The sequence below is a fragment of the Euprymna scolopes genome, chromosome 36 (assembly GCF_053919585.1).
Source record: "Euprymna scolopes isolate OS-2025 chromosome 36, ASM5391958v1, whole genome shotgun sequence".
NCBI lineage: Eukaryota > Metazoa > Mollusca > Cephalopoda > Sepiida > Sepiolidae > Euprymna > Euprymna scolopes.
In genome coordinates this window covers 84,891,387-84,910,524 of record NC_136517.1, presented here as the reverse complement: position 1 = coordinate 84,910,524, position 19,138 = coordinate 84,891,387, and the positions used below count along the sequence as shown (strand labels likewise).

Genomic DNA, 19,138 nt, shown 5'->3' with positions numbered 1-19,138 from the left:
TTCGTCCCAATAGTGTAGAAGCGCAAAAAAAAAAAAAAAAAAGTTGCTGCAGCTTCTTTTTTAAATGTTTTCATCTAATGAAAATATTGTTGGTTTTCTCTTGATATTCGCGTAATGACTACATTTTTTATTATCAATTTTATCAACTTTTGTTGCATTAAAAAAAAATCATCACAGCTTTCTTTTCTTAATGTTTTGATTTAATAAAAAATATTGTTGCATCGAACGTCCTAAATTATGAGATGAAAAAATGAACAAATCTCTTAGAAAAAGAGAGTTGTCTCCCTCTGCACAGTAAACTTGTACAATTGCGCCAAGGGGGCTGGCTGATTCTCTACATTAACCCTTTCAACCTTACACGGCCAATATATCGATCCTAGCAACATAGCTAAAAAAAGACAACACGGTCAATATTTCGGCTTTCCAATAATACTTTACTGAATGATAATCGCTTATCTTCTTTTTGGGTAATTATTACTTGATTGGGTCAGGGTCCAAAGATTTGGACCGTGACCCAATCAATGTTTTGGCCCACGGGCTGTAGTTTAGAAACCCCTGATCTAAAACCGACAATGTCTTTAAGTTTGCCCTCGTGAGAAGGCCGCTAAATAAGCATAATCACTACACTTTGAAACTATGTAATTCTCCTAATAAAATAAGCGTAAATAATTGGTATTTGATTTCTACGAATTGACCATTTAAAATCTGACATGGGCTGAATCTAAAAAAAAAAAAAAAAAAAAAAAAAAAAGTAAATCTTTTATACGATTTTAAAGTCAGCATTGTTGTATTTCTTCTTTTTTTTCAGTCTTGGTATTTTTTATCAATCTGTTATGCTTAAATTAAAAAAAAATTGCATCAATAAATTTTATGAAAATTAGTTCATTTTATTATTTGTCTTGAATTTAAGTTGAAATGACTCCAGAGTTTTTAAAATATAAAAAAAAAAACCGATTTTCTTTTGGTTTGGCAAGCCTAAGTTTGAATTTGAAATATTGTTTTTTTTTTTTTAAAATCTGTCATGCTTAAGTTTGAATTATTTTATTTGGTCAGTCACGCTTAAATTTGAAATAGCATTTTATTTGGTTTGGTCATGCTTAAGTTTGAAATATTTTATTTGTTTGGTCATGCTTAAGTTTGAAATATTTTATTTGGTTGGTCAGGCTTAAGTTTGAAATATTTTATTTGGTCTGCGAAAATCAAGTTTGAAATAGTACCCCAATAGCATATTTCTTCAGAATACAGTTTTTTTTTTTTTTCGTTTTTTTCGTTTTTTCCCCCGTTAAAGTGTTCTATTTATGATTTTTATATTTATTTTACAGATGTGCAAAGGTTGGTTTATGAATACGACGTCCATTGGCTATCAAGCTCCAACCAACAGAGAAGGGACTCCTGTTGCCAGCCCTCAGGAAAACACACAAGTTTTGTTGGGAACAGAAAGTGGGGCCATTTATTTACTTCATAACTTCACTGTAAGTTTTAGAAATCAATCCCAGACTTAGGGGGTGGGGTGTTGTTGTATAACGGTCGTAGATAAAGACAACTAGTTTGATGTCTGACACCTTAGAAAACGACTTCCAGTCCGTAGTGAAAGTGGCATGTAAATAGATGGTAACATTTGATGCTACTAAGACAAAACTCCTTTCCTTCAACTATTATGTACAGACCTTTCCAGCCACCAATTGTTATGGATAATTCTAATATTCTAGCTAAGAGTTCATCATTCAAATTCATCAGCCTAGTATTAACAAGCAACATGAATCAGAAAAAAATACCATGAAGACATTGCCAAGACTGCTGCAAAGACGATGGTCTCTCTCTCTCTCTCTCTCTCTCTCTCTACCCTGCTAGAAAAGTACTCACCTCTGATAGCATGTTATATCTCTACAAAGCTGCTATTCGCCCATTCATGGAATATTCTTGTCACATATGGGCCAGTACGACAATCACTAGTCGCTCTCTATTGGATTGGGTTTGAAAAAGAGTTTCCAATCTGATATTATACCACACTACCACACTATCGGCCAATATCCAACCCCTGTCACATCACTGCAATGTTGCATCCCTGTACTTGTTTTACAAGTGCTTTAATCGAATGTGCTCAAACAAACATGTGCCCCCCCCCCCGACTAACCTGACAATCAACAAAATCCTACATGTTCACTGTAGTGATCCCCTGATGCTGGAGAGTTTGTTCGTTTGTTTGTTCTGTTTTACGGCATATCAACCACTTTGGGGTCATTTAATGCCGAAAGGTTCGTTATGTTGTGTTAAATATTGGTTTGTTCTTCTTAAGGTTTTTTTTTTTTGGTTTCTTTTTTTTGGGGGGGGGGGTCTTTCCTTATATTTTTGAGTATATTTTAGTTTCTTTCAGAAAACTGATAATTTTTTGGGGATCAATCTTGTTTAATATTGTTTTCAGATTTTTTTCTTGGTAATACTTTGTTCGGGTTTGTTCAAGGTCAATGCAGTTTGTCAGTATATGGTGTATTGTGTAGGGTTCTTGACACGTTATACAGTTTGGTGTCTCCTCCCCTTTTAGTAGATGTGAGTGGGTGATGTGAGTGTGACCTATTCGCAGTCTGGTCATTACTACCTCTTCCTTTCTTGTTAACTTTTTGGTGTCTGTCGTTCCAATATTTGGTGTTATTTGGAATAATTTGTTTTTGGTGCATGAGCTCCAGTTTTCTTGCCATTTTCTCTTCAAATATGTGTTTATTTTAGTCTTTAGGTCTGTATAGGGGATTTTTCCACTTATGTGGTTTTGTTGCAGAGTTTCCTTTGCTGCCTTATCTGCTTGTTCATTCATGTAGATGCCGATATGGCTTGGTATCCAGCAAAAGATAATGTTTTTTTCTATGGTTATGGCATCTATTTTGTTTAGCAATTTTGTAATAAGTGGGTTTGTCATTTTTTTTTCTTTTAGAGATATGAGTATTGAAAGTGAGTCAGAAAATATGATATATTTTTGTTGGTCATCATTGGTTATTATATTCAGTGCCAAATCTATGGCTGTTGCTTCTGCGCTGAAAATAGAAGATTCATTTGGGAGCCTTTTCTTTAGTTTTATTTTTTTGTGGATGGCTGCGCATCCTACTTTATCTCCATCTTTTGATCCGTCAGTGTAAATTTGTGTATATTCTTTGTATGTATTCTGGATGATAAGTAGTTCTTCATGGAAGGTTGATGGGTGGGTTTTCGTTTTGGGATATTTATTTAATTTTAATATTATGTGTGGTTGTTTGATCATCCAGGGTGGAGTTTTTGATTTGTTATATTTATGTATTTTTGTAATGTCCATTTGGGCTTCTGTGAGAAGGTTTTTTATCCGGAGGCTGTAGGGCTTGATATTTTCTTTCTTGTTGAAGAGATGTGTGTATTGTGGGTGGAGGGTACATTGGTATGCAGGATTTGTTGGACATGATACCAGCTTTAGGTAATATTGTAGCGCTAACTTCTGTCGTCTTAGAATCAGTGGAGGCTCATGGGCCTCTATATAGAGGCTTTCTACTGGAGAGGTTCTAAATGCTCCCAAGGCTAATCTTAATCCTTGATGATGGATTGTATTTAGTTCTTTTATGTAGGACTTCCTTGCTGCTCCATAGATGAAGCATCCATAGTCCATTTTAGATCTGATTAGAGTTTGGTATAATTTCAATAATGTGACTTTGTCTGCACCCCAATCGGTGTGTGCTAGGACTTTGATCAATTGCATTGTCTTTTGGCATTTTGCTTTTAAATATTTTATATGCGGTATAAAGTTCAATTTTTTATCGAATATAATACCTAAATATTTATGTTGGTCGGTGAGTGGGATGTTCTTGTTATCCAGTTTCAGGTTGGGGTCGTGGTGGAATTTTCGTAATTTGCAAAAGTGGATGCATTTAGTTTTTTCCTCTGAGAATGTAAATCCATTTTCTATGGCCCATTTGTTTATTTTATTCAGACAGAGTTGTAGTTTGCGTTCGGCTGTTTGTATATATTTAGATTGGTAGTATATAAGTAGGTCGTCCACGTATAGGGCGTTTTCAATTCCTGGGTCTATGTTTTTTATGATATTGTTTATTTTAATGTTGAAGAGGGTGACAGACAGGATACTGCCTTGGGGGACCCCCATTTCTTGATCTTTTTGGACTGAATAAGTGTTGTCCATCCGTACTTGGAAGTTTCTATTTGTTAAGAAATTTCTGATAATTTCTGGCATTCTACCCCTAAGTCCTAGTTCATACAGGTCTTTTTGGATTCCGTATTTCCAAGCGGTGTCATACGCCTTTTGCATGTCAAAAAAAATTGCTATTAGATGTTCTTTTTTTGCAAATGCTTCTCTTATGCATGTTTCCAGTTTTATTAAGTGATCGGTGGGGCTTCTATTTTTCCTGAAACCCGACTGGCTTTCTGTAATTAGATTTTTGCTTTCCAAGTACCAATTTAACCTTTCGTTAATCATTCTCTCAAAAGTTTTGCACAAACAACTAGTTAGTGCAATGGGTCGGTAGTTTGTTGGGTTTGTATGATCTTTTTTTGGTTTGGGTATTGGGATTACTGTTGCCTGCTTCCAGTTTTTTGGAAAGTTGTTAGTTATCCATATCTCATTGTAAATTTGTAATAAGTAATCCAGTGATGGTTTTGGTAGTTTTTTGAGGAATTGATAATGGATCTCGTCGGGGCCGACTGCTGTATCGGGAGATTTGTTTATTGCCTCCTCTAGTTCTGCACTGTTGAATAATTGATTGTAGTTTTCTTCATTTTTTGATTTGAAGTTTATTTTTATTTTTTCTTCATTTTTCTTTATAGCTTGGAATTTTTTATTTTGGTTTTTTGATGATGAGTTCATTGAGAATTGTTCTGCTAATTTATTTGCAATATTTTGTTTGTCGGTAATCTTTGTGTTGTCGCATATAAGGTGTTTAATAGGGTTCTTTGTATTTTTTCCTGCTATTTTTCTGACCATCTCCCATACTTTTTTGGGTTTTGTGTTTTGATTAATTTTTGTTACATAGTCTTTCCACGTGTTCCGTTTTGATTCTTTGATAGTTTTCCGTGCTTTGGCTTTGCTGTTTTTATAGGTGTCCAAATTTTCTTTCGTTGGACTGTTTTTGAATTTCCTTAGGTTTGCGCGTCTGGCTCTTATAGCTTCTTTGCATTCTTTATTGTACCAGGGTTTGTTATATTTTGTAGTAGTGGAACTTTTTGGTATGTTCTCCTCGGCTATTGTGAGTAGGGTGTTGCTGAAATATGTGATGTGTTCTAAGTTAGGATTCGCTTCAGGTATTAATCTGTATTGACATGTATTTTGGAAATTTTCCCAATTTGCCTTTTGTAAATTCCAGCGGGGTGTTTTGTCTTCTAGCTTGGGATTCTCGTTTTCTATTATGATTGGGAAGTGGTCACTTCCGCATGCATCCTTATGTGTTCTCCAGCTATAATCCATGTATATAGTTGGGTCACATAGTGTTATATCGATTGCTGATAGGGTTCCCGTTGGTGGGTGCATATATGTATTCTCTTTGTTGTTGAGTAGGCATAGGTCATTTTGGTTAATTATTTTTTCTATGGTTTGGCCTCTTTTGTTGTTTTTTTTACTGCCCCACCATATATTGTGACTATTGAAGTCTCCCAACAGTAGGAAAGGTTTAGGTAGTTGTTTGATTATATTGTTTAATTCTGTTTCGTTTATTGTTTCATTTGGTGGTATATAGAGTGAACACAGGGTTACTGTTTTGTGTAGTGTTGCAGTTATTGCAACAGCTTGCATATTTGTTTTTAAGTTCATTTTGCTGTGTGGAATGTTTTCGTTTATCAGTATTGATGATCCACCGGTGGCTTTGCATGATAATTTGTTTATGTGGTTGTATATTGAGTAGTGTTTTATGTTAATTTTGTCATTTTCTTTTAAGTGTGTTTCCTGTAGGCAAATTATTGCAGGACATAAGGATTTGATAAGTATTTGCATTTCTTCGATATTAATTTTTAATCCTCTTATGTTCCACTGTAGGATTTTGTTAGTCATGGTTTATATTTTCTTTTGGTTTTGGACTGTTGGTGTTTATGTCTACGTCCATAGTTTCGATGTTAGTTTGGGTGTTTCGGGTTTCAGATCGCGAATGGGGTCGCGGTGGGTGATGAAATCCTGATCTAGAGGTTGAGCGGGGTCTGTTTATTTTGCTTTTATTGGTATCTATCTTGTGGGGTTCTTTTGGGGTCTGTTTATTTTTCTTAATTTTTTCTGTCGTAAGGTTTGTTTCTAGGGATGCTGTTGTTTGGAGTTTAATAGGTTTTTGTGGTAGAGTTTTAGTTTGGGGACTTTGTTTTATTTCGGTTATATTCTTTAAAAAATCTTTACTTTCTGTGATGGTTTGTTTCATAGTTTTTTTGAAGTCTTCTATTAGTTCTCTCATTTCATTGAGTAATTTCATGAATATTTCAATTTGGATGTTTGAAGGATTTGTTTTTGTTGTATTATTTGGTTCAAAGTTAGGCTGTGTATTTCTTTTTGTTATTTCAGAGTATTTTGTGTTTTCTGCTAGTTTACGGGCTTCTTGAAAGCTTATGTTTTTGGTGTATTTTATTCTGAGAGTTTCTTTTTCTTTTTTCCATTTTTCGCATTCTTTTGAGTTTGCGCTATGATTTTGATGGCAATTGACGCATTTTGGTGCATTTTGACAATCAATATGTGTTTCTTTGTCTCCGCATCTCATGCAAGTTGGTGGTCATGTACATCGATCTTTATGGTGCCCGTATCGATGACAATTGTGACACCTGAATGGGCTTGGTATATAAATTTCAGTATTTATTTTTTCATATCCTATTTTTATGTTGTTAGGTATTTGAGGAGTATCAAATGTTAATATGTAAGTGTTTGTGTCTATGATTTCGCCGGATCTTGTTTTTGTCTGAATTCTTTTGATATCAATGACGTTTTGATTTTTAAGATTATTTTTTGCTTCTTCTAAGGGGCACAGGGCTAATTCGGGGCACCTGATTACACCTTTGCTAGTGTTCAATGTTCTATGGGGGTAGGTTTTTATTTTTCGATTATCGAAAAGTTTCCATTTTTTAATTTCGATTTCTTGTTTCTGGTTTGTTATTTCGATTAACAGTGTGCCATTTTTTTGCTTTTTTACAGTTTTTGGTTTGATTTCTTTTGATAGTATTCTTTCTATTTTGAAAGGAGACATTTTTGTTATTTGTTCTCCTTCAATTGTTTCTATTACAAAAAATCTCGGGAAGGTTTGTTTGTTTATTTCAGTTTCTGAATCTGAGCTGGTTAGATCAGAAACTTCTGAATGACTTCTTTTTTGAGGCTTATAGTGGGCCATTTTTGTAGTTCGTAATTTTTCTTCTCTAGTGCTCCCCACCCACCTCGGAGCCCTATATGGGAGGTGTTGGGGGGGGAACCCATTCGCCCCAACAGCAACAGGGATACACGGGAGGTATACTCGTCTCGTTGGTAGACCTAAGCACCTGTAGTTCGTCCATTTTTACTAAAAATTTTTTTTCAAAAGCCTCTTTTTAGTAAGAATATTTGTTTTTCAGCCGTGAAAAGTCCATTTGTCCAGCGAGTCGATTGACCCATGAGCCACCGCTTTCTAAATCTGTTTATTGTAAAAAGGTGGAGAGTACGAGTGGATTTTCTTGTTATGTTAGTCAGGTTTAGAGCTTGACGTGACCAGCCGATTGATTGGATCGGGCCCGTCCAACCGCCCGTCTGGCCCAGTACGAGGCCAAAGTGGAGTGTTGCCACTGATACCTTTGTTTTCCCTAGGTATCAATTACTCAGCCACCAGGATCCCTTTCCTAGGCATTACGGGTCGCCACTCACGGCCAACAGGTGGCTCCATTGAGAGGTTTTTACTCTCTGCAAGAGGGCAGTCGGTGTATTCTTATGCCCCACCGACGGGGTTGAGTAGTAAGGATAGAAAAAGAAAAGAGTGGAAGGGGGGGGGAATGGGGGCTGTTGTTTTTGTTTTTATTTTTGCAGAACATAATTAAGTTTTACAAAAGGTGAAATAGAAAACAAAAACAGAAAATCGATGTAGGTGCTTTTCGTCTCAGGAAGCCAGTAGACAGCCTGATCTGGTAGCACCAGGTTGCTGGAGAGACTTCTTGTGCTCAAACAAACATGTGCCCCCCCCCCCCCCCCCGACTAACCTGACAATCAACAAAATCCTACATGTTCACTGTAGTGATCCCCTGATGCTGGAGAGACTTCTTGATAGTTTCTTCCTTTGAATTTTTGAATCTCCTCCCTGTTTCTTGCTTCCCCATCTGTACTAACATGCAGAAATTTATATGTAATCCGAACATACATGTCGCTGCTCAATTCCCTACTTAAGGTGCCCCTGTAGGCATGGTTTCTAATTCATAGTAGCCATTATGTCTTGGTAGCAATTTGTGCCTTGTTTGGGGTAAAAAAAAGTGATTTAAAGAAAAAAGAAGTTTGGAACGAGGAAGCTATCTTGAATTAAATATGCATGAAACTAAGATTACTTTATCATCGATTGAAAACAACAGGTCATATTGCTGACATATGCAGGTTAAAAAATATGACTTGGATGTTTTTTTATACTGGTTTGCTTTTTAGCGAAACTCATTCTCCAAAAATCATTTTTGGAACAAAAAGAAAAAACAACCACATTTTCCATTTCTCTATATGTGCCTAAATCTATACACAGATTCCATAAATGAGAATTTTAAACAATTTTTTTTTATGGTCTATCGTTATTTTCATGGCAAGTTTTACATTTACATAACAACCTCATGGGCCGGATTAGATACTTTGTGCGGGCCGTAGTTTAGAGACCCCTGATCTAAAATAATGAATTAAAAACTAGAATGTCATGAATGCATTTGAGTTTTAACATGTGGCTTCACCATATCAAAAATTTCCTTGTCAAGTGGACAAATCCATCTGGAGCTAGTGGGGAGGGGTTTTGGGTAGATGATTTTCACAAAATTCTTAAGTTTTAATCTTTGTTCCTTTTCTACAAATATTGTAAAAACACATATAATTTTAATTTGAAAATTTCGAAAACCAAATAATGTTATACTAGCGGGACCTGTGGAAATTCCACAGCGAACTCCTTCATATGTAATATATTGATGTTGGCATTCTGTAGATGTTCAGCATAAATGGAGATGCTCTGATATTATTGTAGTTCTTTTGTTAAAACTGCGAAAGTATTTATCTAAGCTAGTAGGGATGCCTGGCATAGCTCGGTTGTAAAATACACTTAAATATGATATTTTAATTCTTGCAGATTTCATATTATTTTAGAGTTAATGTTCTATCAATTCTTATATATTATAAAATTGCGATTCCAAAAATAAAAAAAAATATATCCATATGATTTGGGTGCATCAGCTTGAATCAAAACCGAAACCCAAATTCATGAAAAAAATATATGTATAATTTGAGTTCCTTTAGTTATAACTGAAGCCAAAACCAAAACTTATGAAGAATTCTTGGTAAAATTATTTATTACAAGAAATGGAAGTCCATAGCAATTAAACGACAGTTACTCAGATGTAAGCGTGACACACAAAATAAATAACAAACAAGCTATCCTATTGATATTTAGATAATTTTTTTTTTATTAAATTATTAAAATCATTTTTTTTCCCTGAGACTTTAGTTTTTAAAACAACTTATTAAAAGAAGACATTTTTTCTCTTCATTTTTCTGTTTTTTTTTTTTTTCATTTTTCTTAAACTTTTTCTTCTAGGGGATGGGACATCCAACCAGATGTCTGACATTTACCCCTATTTTAGTGAGTCCAACCAAGAGATCTTTTCAGGATTCTAGCCGTCCCTTTCAGTGCAATCGTTTGTATTTCACTTGCACTTGGTTCACCGGGTATGCTTGCTATGTACTTTTTAAAGTTCTTTTTCATAAGCCCAGTTGCACCTATGATGACTGGTATAATTGAAACGTCTTTTAATTTCCAATTTCGTTTCATATCATACATAAGTCCTTGATACTTTGTAATCTTTTCCCTCTCAACTCTGTTAAGCCCTGTATCATTGGGTACACTGACCTCTATTACGGTCGCTTTTTTGTTTGCTCTGTCCCAAATCACTATATCTGGTTTAACAGCTGCATTTTCAAGATATGTAGCAGTAGGGATTATGTAGTCATAGTGAATAGTGTAGTTGTCATTCCCAACTGTTCGTTCGGGTATATGTTCCCAGGAGTTTTTACTACACTGAATGTTGAGTTTCTTACATATCTTCCAGTGAAGGTATTTGCAAACTCCGTTATGGCGATCTGTATAATAACCGTCTCCAAGTAGGACTTTGCAACCAGAAATCAGGTGGCCCACACTCTCAACCTCAGTGCTACAGAACCTGCATTTATTATTGTTGCTTAGACCACACATCTTTTTGAAGGCGTTTGTCATGAGGCCCTGGTCTTGTGCAGCCAATATCAACCTCTCTTGGTCGTAATGGAGGGATCCTCTTTTGAGCCAGTCCAGGGAACCATCCCTATCAATATATTCTTGGGATAGTTCAGTCGGTAGGTATTTTGCCCGTTTATGGTTGGTCCATTCTTCTGTTTTAACACTATGGAACTGGCTAGTGTATTTTTTCCGACTTTTCTGGGCTATGTCAGTGGCAGGCTTGTTTGGGTTCTCAGTATCATTTGTAAGGCAATCTTTTCCAAAATGAGTGGCAAGTTGTGTTATAGATGTTGTGCTACTTGCTCGATTCTGATAATGGTCTTTAATTTTCATAAGCTTGGGGTTACAGGAACTTATTATGTACTGACCTATGCTGACGATTGTGGCTCTGTGTTGATGATTGACTTCCGAGAGCCCCATACCTCCTTCTCGCCTGGGTAGGTACAAACGAGGCATGCACTGATTTCGATAAATAACTCGGTACAAGGTTAGCATTTTCCTTGTCTTTGTGTCAAGCCAATTTATGTCTTTCTGAGGCCAGTCAATAATGCTAAAACTATATGTTAGTACTGGCATGGCAAGTTGGTTAATTGCCGTAATTTTGTTCTTGTTTGTGATTTCAGTTTTGCAGATTTTTCTTACCCGGCGTAAATATTCTTGGCTTAGTTTCTCTCTCATCTTTGAATGCTGGATGGACTCATTTTCATCAATGCCGAGGTATTTGTATGTTTCCTGTTCATCCAGTTCTCTGATTACACTATTTTCATCGTGCTGTATATTTTCAGTAGATATCTTCTTGCCAGCTTTCAGAGTACACATAGCACACTTATCCAGTCCGAGCTTCATTTTGATGTCATTAGAAAAAGTGTGGACAATTTTCAGTAGATTATCTAAATCCCTATCCGAGCTAGCATAAAGCTTAAGATCATCCATGAAAAATAAATGGTTTATTAACTTGGAGGATTCTCTTTGGCGGCTGTAGCTTAGATTATAAGCACCTTGGTAGTTCTTTAGAAGCTTACTTAGAGGATCAATTGACAGGCAAAATAGTAGAGGAGATAAACTGTCTCCTTGGAAGATACCTTTTTTTATTCTTATATTTGAGATGGATATCCTTCCCCCGTTATGATTTAAGGTAATGGATGTTTGCCACTCCTTCGTTTGGGCAGCTAAAATTTCTCGTATGGTCGGGTGGATTTTATATAATTCAAGGCATTTTAGTATCCACGAATGGGGTACACTATCAAATGCTTTCTGATAATCGTATCCACGAATGGGGTACACTATCAAATGCTTTCTGATAATCAATGGTGGTATGTAATCCAGTATATTAATATCAAGTGAAAACAAATGTCCACAGTGTTTATATTTGGCAAATCTAGAATTGCTTTAAAATAAGCAAATGCAGAAAGTGTTTGATAAATGTAAATCTGTTAATCTGTAATTCTAATAAGTAAGAATATAAAAGAATTTATTTTGAAACGCCAGTTAAAACATTTCTGAGATTAAAAAAAAGTGTCCTATGAAAACAGAACACTTTGAAAATAGCTGTGTTATTGCTAATCGGCAACACAAAGTTACTTGTCTTCTGCCAGTTTCACTTTTTGTGTGTATGTATGATATAATGAATAAGAATATATCAGCTTTGTTGGTGTGTCCTGTGTAGTTTTTTACTTTTAGCTGTTCATACAGACAACTTTCCTTTGCATAATAGACTAGCGGGGGTACCTGGTGTTGCCTGTGTGTGATGAGGTGTATGTGGGGGGGGGGGTTAAACCAAAACAAAATGGAAAATAAAGAATAAGCAAATGTAATAATCCTGTTTAAATATAACTTTTTTTTTTAAATCAGAAAAACAAAACAAAACAAAAAAAAACAGCGAACGCGATGCAAAATAAAGAATAAGCAAACGATGTTAAAAATTCTTAAAAAAAATCTGAAAAACAAAAACAAAAAAAACAACGAACGTCATGAAAAAAAACAAAACAAAACAAATGAAAAAAAATGGCGTAAATAACTCTGTTTCAATATTAAAACTTTAAAAACCGAAAAAAAAAATATCTGATATCTCAAACGTGCAATCTTAAGATGCTGCTACTATATCGACCGTGTGAGCGAAATTAGGTCGTTTTTTTTAAATATTTAAACTAATTCAAGAAAGAATATTTTTTGTGCATGTGTGTTTGGCTAAATTGTCATGAAGGAATGATTTTTTTGCTACCCCTCCCTGTAGAAAAGTGCCCAGTTGAGAGTGAAGGAATTCATGTTTTTAGCCAATTTTTCGATATTTGTGCTCTGAAGGGTCGAGCTTCAAAATGATACCAATCTCATGAAAATTCGTTGCCTCTGTCGAAAGTTTTTGCTAGACATGCATACATACATACATTTAAACAGACAGGTGAGATTTATATAATAGATTAGAAGCCAATTCCGGAATAATCACGTTGACACACCGGTTCCCACTGGATCACCGAAGTTAAGCAATATTCAACCTGCTCAGTACTAAATGGGTTACCATTTAGTACTGACCAGGTGCTGTATGTGCTCTTCGCTTATCTCAGCATTGTTTCCAGTCATTCTGGACTTTTCTTTGCCACTGGACTCAATCCAGTAGAGGTCTGGTTGGAGATTGAACAACCCTTGTTTCACAATTACATGTGCAGCTGTCTCTACAGGGGGTATCCTTTGTCTTTCGACACTGAACAGAGGCATCGAGAAGCCAATTATGTCTCCCTTATTAGATCACTGTCAGAGTATGGTGTCCAGGCCTTAGTTCCATATCTAATACGGGATGTCTAGTATCTGGAGAGGATTCAAAGACTGGCTACTCAAATGGTGCAAGGTCTATCGGATCTGTCCTATGAAAGAATAAATATATTCCTCTTGTGCTCAAAAGTTACATCGGCTGAAACGTTGTTTGAATAACAATCAATATGAGAATAATAGTCTGAATAATTGAAATGTTACGTATTGGAGTCTAGGAATAATAAACATGTAACATATATTAAAAGAAACTAAAACTCAGAGTTTAAAGAAAAATAAAAAGAATTTATTTTACGTAACTCGGCTAGGGATTTTTATCCTAAGCCTCCAAAATTAACAGAGATTAGACCATTCCTGGAATGATCCGGTTCCTGTTGATTTTGAAGTGGGAGAAAAGTTCTGTGCAGTTCTAGGAGGTTCACCTTCACAGGCTTTGCCTTATCTTTTTGAGAAGGAGTTAGTTTATTGCTGATTGCCTGAGGCGCTCTCACTGGGAATGCCGACTGGGCTACACAGGCACTTTTTGCAGGTCAGAGTGCCTCTCCTCTGGGAAGCTTGACTTCTCAATCCCACTTTCCTACCCTGGTGTCTAAGTTTTTACAGTGGAAGAGAACTAAAGAACATTTATCTCTACAATTATATAAATGTGACTGAGTGTGAGTTCGTTCCTTGTAGACTCCAAAATAGCTGAACAGATTTCCTTTAAAATTTACAGAACTTTAGTGCATAAATCTGGGAGTGATCTTAGTTAAGTTTTGTCTCAGAATACTTCCGATAATTACCGATAATCGAAACCGTTATTTTAATTCATCTATCATCGGAATAGCACCAGTGATAGAACAACAGGCCTTGAAAATTCTACTGTGGGTAAGTTAATAGTGTGTTTTTTTCTTTTTTTTTTTTTTTTTTTTTGCATGCCATGGTCTGTAGGTTCAAACCCGCACATAAATTTCTTAATGTTTTTTTTTCGTTAACTGGAAAGCAGTTTATATAAAATCTATATATATATAAAAGCGAAAATGTTTGTGTGTTTGTATGTCTTGCAAAAGCTTTCCACACAGGCAACGGATTTCCGTCAAATAGGTATCATTTTAAAGCTTGAACATTCGGCCGACAAATATCGAAAAATTGGCTAAAAACATTAATTTCTTCACCCTCAACAAGACGCTTTTTTACAGGGAGCATAACAAAAACCCGTCCCTTCATGAAAAGATAATGATATACGCATGCGCCAATGACATTGAATCGTTTAAATATTATAAAAACTGACATAATTTCACTGAAACTTACTTAGCTCAGTTGGTTAGAGAGCAGTATCATTATCTAAAGGTTGCAAGTTCGAATCATGGTGTAGGATATCTGTTTATTTTGCTGTTTTTCCGATTTTTTTTTAACAACTTTTAACATCGTCCGCTTCACGTTAACACACACATCTCGATTTTTTTCGATTGTTCAAACAGTTTGTTCTTTCTTTTTCCATCATGAAGGCTGTTTTTTTTTTCAGATTTTCTAAAGTTTATCATTGTTTTTTTTTAATTTTATGGGGGAACTGGTTTTCGACCCGACATCTTGGAGAAACTAAACCAAAACAAAGTTCACTGCGGGATTGATGTTTGACCTAATTCACTTTTAACTTAATTCATCACGTTTTTTTTTTTTTGCTTTCACCTCGAGGATTCGAGTTTGAACGCCCCCCCCCCCAACCTTTTTTGGCTTTTCAAACACCCATGCACCGTTTTACCATTTATAATGCCGGGTGGGAAAACTAAACCAAAACAAACTTGACTGCGGGATTGATATTTGACCTAATTCACTTTTTAGTTAATTCATCACGTTTTTTTATTTTAGCTTTCACCTCAAGGATTACGGTTCGAATCCCAATTGTTTTTTCTGGTTTTTATACAGGGTTATTACTTCGCTTTGTAATCATTATACCCCCCCCCCCCACGCCTCTAAAAGTCCGGGCAACACCGGGTACCCCCGCTAGTCTAAATGTGTGTGTGTATGTATGTTCGCTTTTTGTATATGTCCGAGAAAGGCTTTTTTCCGAGAAACGATTGGTCGGCTCACTTCTTCTTAAAACTTTTTATATCCCATCTAAATGATAATATCTACGAGTTAACAACGGGGGTCGCCTGTCTATTTAATTTGCTCAACATTTTTTGATCGCCGCATGTGGATTGGGCTTTTTCATATAATAAAAAAGTGAAACGAAGCTTAAGACATTGTTCCTGGTGCGGTCGCCAGGAATGTCCAAAAGCAATCAGCTTTGATCAATATGGACTTTCTCCTTATATCAGACAATTGCTATTAAATTTGGACAATCCCCTTTTTATGGGGAGCTGGTCCCCCCCCCCCCCCAACATCTTGGGGAAACAAAAAAAACTAAAAACTAAAAAAAGCTGCCCCGCAGTAAATAAAATACTGCCCCGCAGTGAAAGTTGACCTCATTAAGTCATTAAGTACGGGCACCTGCCAATTCTTAATACTTAAATAAATTCAAACATGTTTCCGCTACTATTTTGTGGTGGCCCAGTGGTTAACGTTGCGCATTTTTTTTTCACACTTTAATTTCCAACTTCGCCTCAAAGATTCGGGTTCGATCCTTCATACTTACCTACCAAAACTTAAAAAAAATTTTTTTAACCCCTCTCCCCCGACGCAAACACCCGGGCAACGATTTTTTTTATTATTCTTTTGTTTTGATTTACCCAACACCACACACAGCTCCAAACACCTGGGCAACGCCAGGTACCCCCCCCTCACCACTAGTAATTTTATAAAAGAAACAGTAGGTTCTCTAGAGTGCAATGTAGAATAACATATATTTTGGACTAAGTTACTGCATGGAGGCATGTGAAGTTTCCTCCTGGGCGATTTCACGGATTTTGTTGACAATAAAAATATAAGAGTGTGAAATATTCGTGGATCATCCCAGCCTCCTTGCTAGTTGTACATTAAAAACAAAAAAAAAATTACAAATAATCTAAGGGAGATAAGCAAGTTCTTAATTCAATCTTTACATTTAGAAGAAAAAAAAACGAGTTATTAAGAATTAACAAACAATATTCTTTGGTCAGAGAGAAGGTCAGAAAATCTTTATTATTACCAAATGTCTAGTTTTTCTTTGAGGGTGCTTATAATTAATTCTTTTTTTTAAGATTCCTTTTGACCGGATTTTGGATCCCAGGAAATATTGGCCGAAGTTAATCTAGTTAGCGTCTGATAACCTGGAATGGCATAACGACTCAAACTGACTCACTAAATGACTAACTAAAGAGTTGATGCCTTCTGGCCAAGATCAAAGTGTAGTATCTGTTCCGGCAGATGCTGCACTTAAGATAATTTGTACCAGTCAATGGAGGGGAAACCCTCTATACTGGGACAATTATTATTTTTGGTAACCAGAGTGCCCCCTTTTTGCCTACTTTTAGGGGAGCTGGTTTTTACCTCACATTAAAAACGGCCTTGTGCCTAATTTGCTCAGTGGGGGAGCAAATAAATACCATCTGTTCCGGCTGATACTACAAGCAAAGACCAGATGTGGGGGCAACTCCACATACCTGACCTTTAACCAGCTCCCATTTCCCACCTCTCGGGAGCTGGTCCCCTTTTTCCCTTCCCCTTCCCTTCATTCCTCACATTAAAAATCGGCCTTGTGCCTAATTTGCTCGGTGAGGGAGCAAATAAATACCATCTGTTCCGGCAGATACTGCAAGCTATGACTAGCTAGGACTAGCTATGACTAGCAAAGACCAGATGTGGGGGCAACCCCACATGCCTGACCTTTAACCAGCTCCCATTTCCCACTTCTCGGGAGCTGGTCCCCTTTTTCCCTTCCCCCTCCCTTCACTCCTCACATTAAAAATTGGCCTTGTGCCTAATTTGCTCGGTGAGGGAGCAAATAAATACCATCTGTTCTTCAGATGCTGCACTTCAATTTCTTGTTCTCTCCCAGTGGAGGAGAAATCCTTCACGACTGAGACAATTTTTATTTATGTTCCTTTTCTCCACGTTAAAAACAACCCTGGTGTCTAACTCTGTCCCGTGGGGAGGCATTGTAAATAGGAACCAAAGAGTTGATGCTACCAGCGTTATTTTATAGTTTTGGTGAATGGAAAGTTCCAGAAACGCTCCAAATGGAATACCACAACTTAGAACACTCTAGAAGCTATCCAAAAGAAAATTTTTATATTCTAATTTTAATGTAATGTTTTTGATATTAATAATTATGCATTTTTAATATTATTATAAGAAATTGTAATATCTTAAGACTTTTATAAGGAAAATATCTTCTCATGACACTAAATAAAATAAATTATTGATCCTCATCTCAAAAGTTTGTATTCATAAGACTGACTGTACTTTATTATATAGATATATGTTTTTCTCTTTTCTTTTTCTTCAGTTTTCTGAGGAAGAAAAAAAGAAAAAGAATGAAATTATTTTCATTCTTTTTCTTTTTTGTCCTCTTTACTTTCTTTTTAAACTTTTCTTTTTTTTTCTTTCTGTTTTTGTCTTTTATTTTCATTTTTTTGTCTTGTTTTTTTTTTTTTTTTTAAATTTTTTTTTCCTAAAAAAGAACTAATCATTTACAAATAAAAAATTAATTCAGGTCTCGTTGGATGAATATGCGCGAGCTCCTCAGAATATTGTCAGCCTCAACGCCATTCACTTACCGGAGTACGAGACGGATCTTGTTGTTTGTGGTGGATATTTTAATTCGGTGGAGGTCTTTCACGAAGGCAGAGTAAGTTAATCTAAAATTTTTATCAATTTAAAAACAAGGCATGAAGCCACTTGATGTAAAGAGTTAACAAGAACAAAAAGATAATTATTGCCTAACACAAGAGATGCCTATTGACGTTAGTCTTGAAAAGACCAAGGTTGTAGGCAAGAGAAAAACAGTAAGCAGAAAGAGAGTTCCACAAGTTTGTGTTTGTTAGAAAGAACAGAATAAGAAGCTGTATTATTGTTGTATAGCAGGTACATTTTAAAGAGAGATGGGGGACATATAACAGGTACATGTAATACAGGATTGACGATGATGAGAGGGAGAGAGAGAGAGAGAGAGAGAGAAGACACTTATACATATTACAATTCTGTGGATTCTTATAAACATATATTTTTTTTTTTTTACACAGTGATCACCACTTATCAAGGCCCGGAAGCCACTCAGGGATAAGGGTTATTGCAAGTACATTACGTTAGTGTGGAGATTTGATGAAGTGTTTACTTAAGGGGGCGGTTCATTAGGAATTTGTTAACATTGGACTTGAACACATCCAAGTTGTAGTCCGGTGGGAAGCAGGCAGACGGAACAGAGTTCCACAGGCGTGCAGTTCTAAGAAAGAAGCTTTGTTCATGGAATCCACGTTTTGATTTAGGCACAGATAAAGAGTGGGGGAGATTTTTCACAGTGGATTCGGCTAGACGGGTGTTTTTCGTGAAAGATTGGGGAGGGACCAGAGATTGGAGTTCAGATGAGCACCTGCCATGGAAATAACGATAAAACAAGGATAGGCTCACAACGTCTCTTCTGTGGGAGAGAGGTTGCAGGGTAGAGAAAAGGGCATCCCCCACTAAGCCACGAAGTCTATTTTGTACTATGTCAAGGCAGGATAGGCTGTTTTTAGCAGCTCCTGCCCAGATATGGCAACAGTATTCCATCCTTGGATGTACTTGGCTTTTATATAGATAGAGAATTGCATCAGTAGTGAGATATCTTCTGGAGCGGTAGAAGGATCCCACCATATTATATATAGAGGAGAGAGGGTGATCAGTTCTTTTAACACAGGAGGGGACAGTCATTACTTATGATGGAGGAGGGGGACACATTACTTGGAACGGGGTTATACAAAGTTCATATAAAAAGGATTAACACATTACCTTCAATTGTTGAATGACGACACGAGGACAACAGTTACAAATATCGTTGGTGATTCTTTATTTCATTTGACCGGTCGAAATGATGA

General features: G+C 36.1%; 1 protein-coding gene across 1 annotated transcript in view; it reads left to right on the top strand.

The window, feature by feature from the left end:
• LOC145260649 (uncharacterized) overlaps positions 1-19,138 on the top strand; it is a 36,022-nt gene that overhangs the window by 12,087 nt on the left and 4,797 nt on the right. The window contains exons 6-7 of the mRNA XM_080118986.1: positions 1,323-1,472; positions 17,779-17,913. Of these exons, the coding sequence (XP_079975112.1) occupies positions 1,323-1,472; positions 17,779-17,913 (285 nt within the window). The remainder of the gene's footprint in view (positions 1-1,322; positions 1,473-17,778; positions 17,914-19,138) is intronic.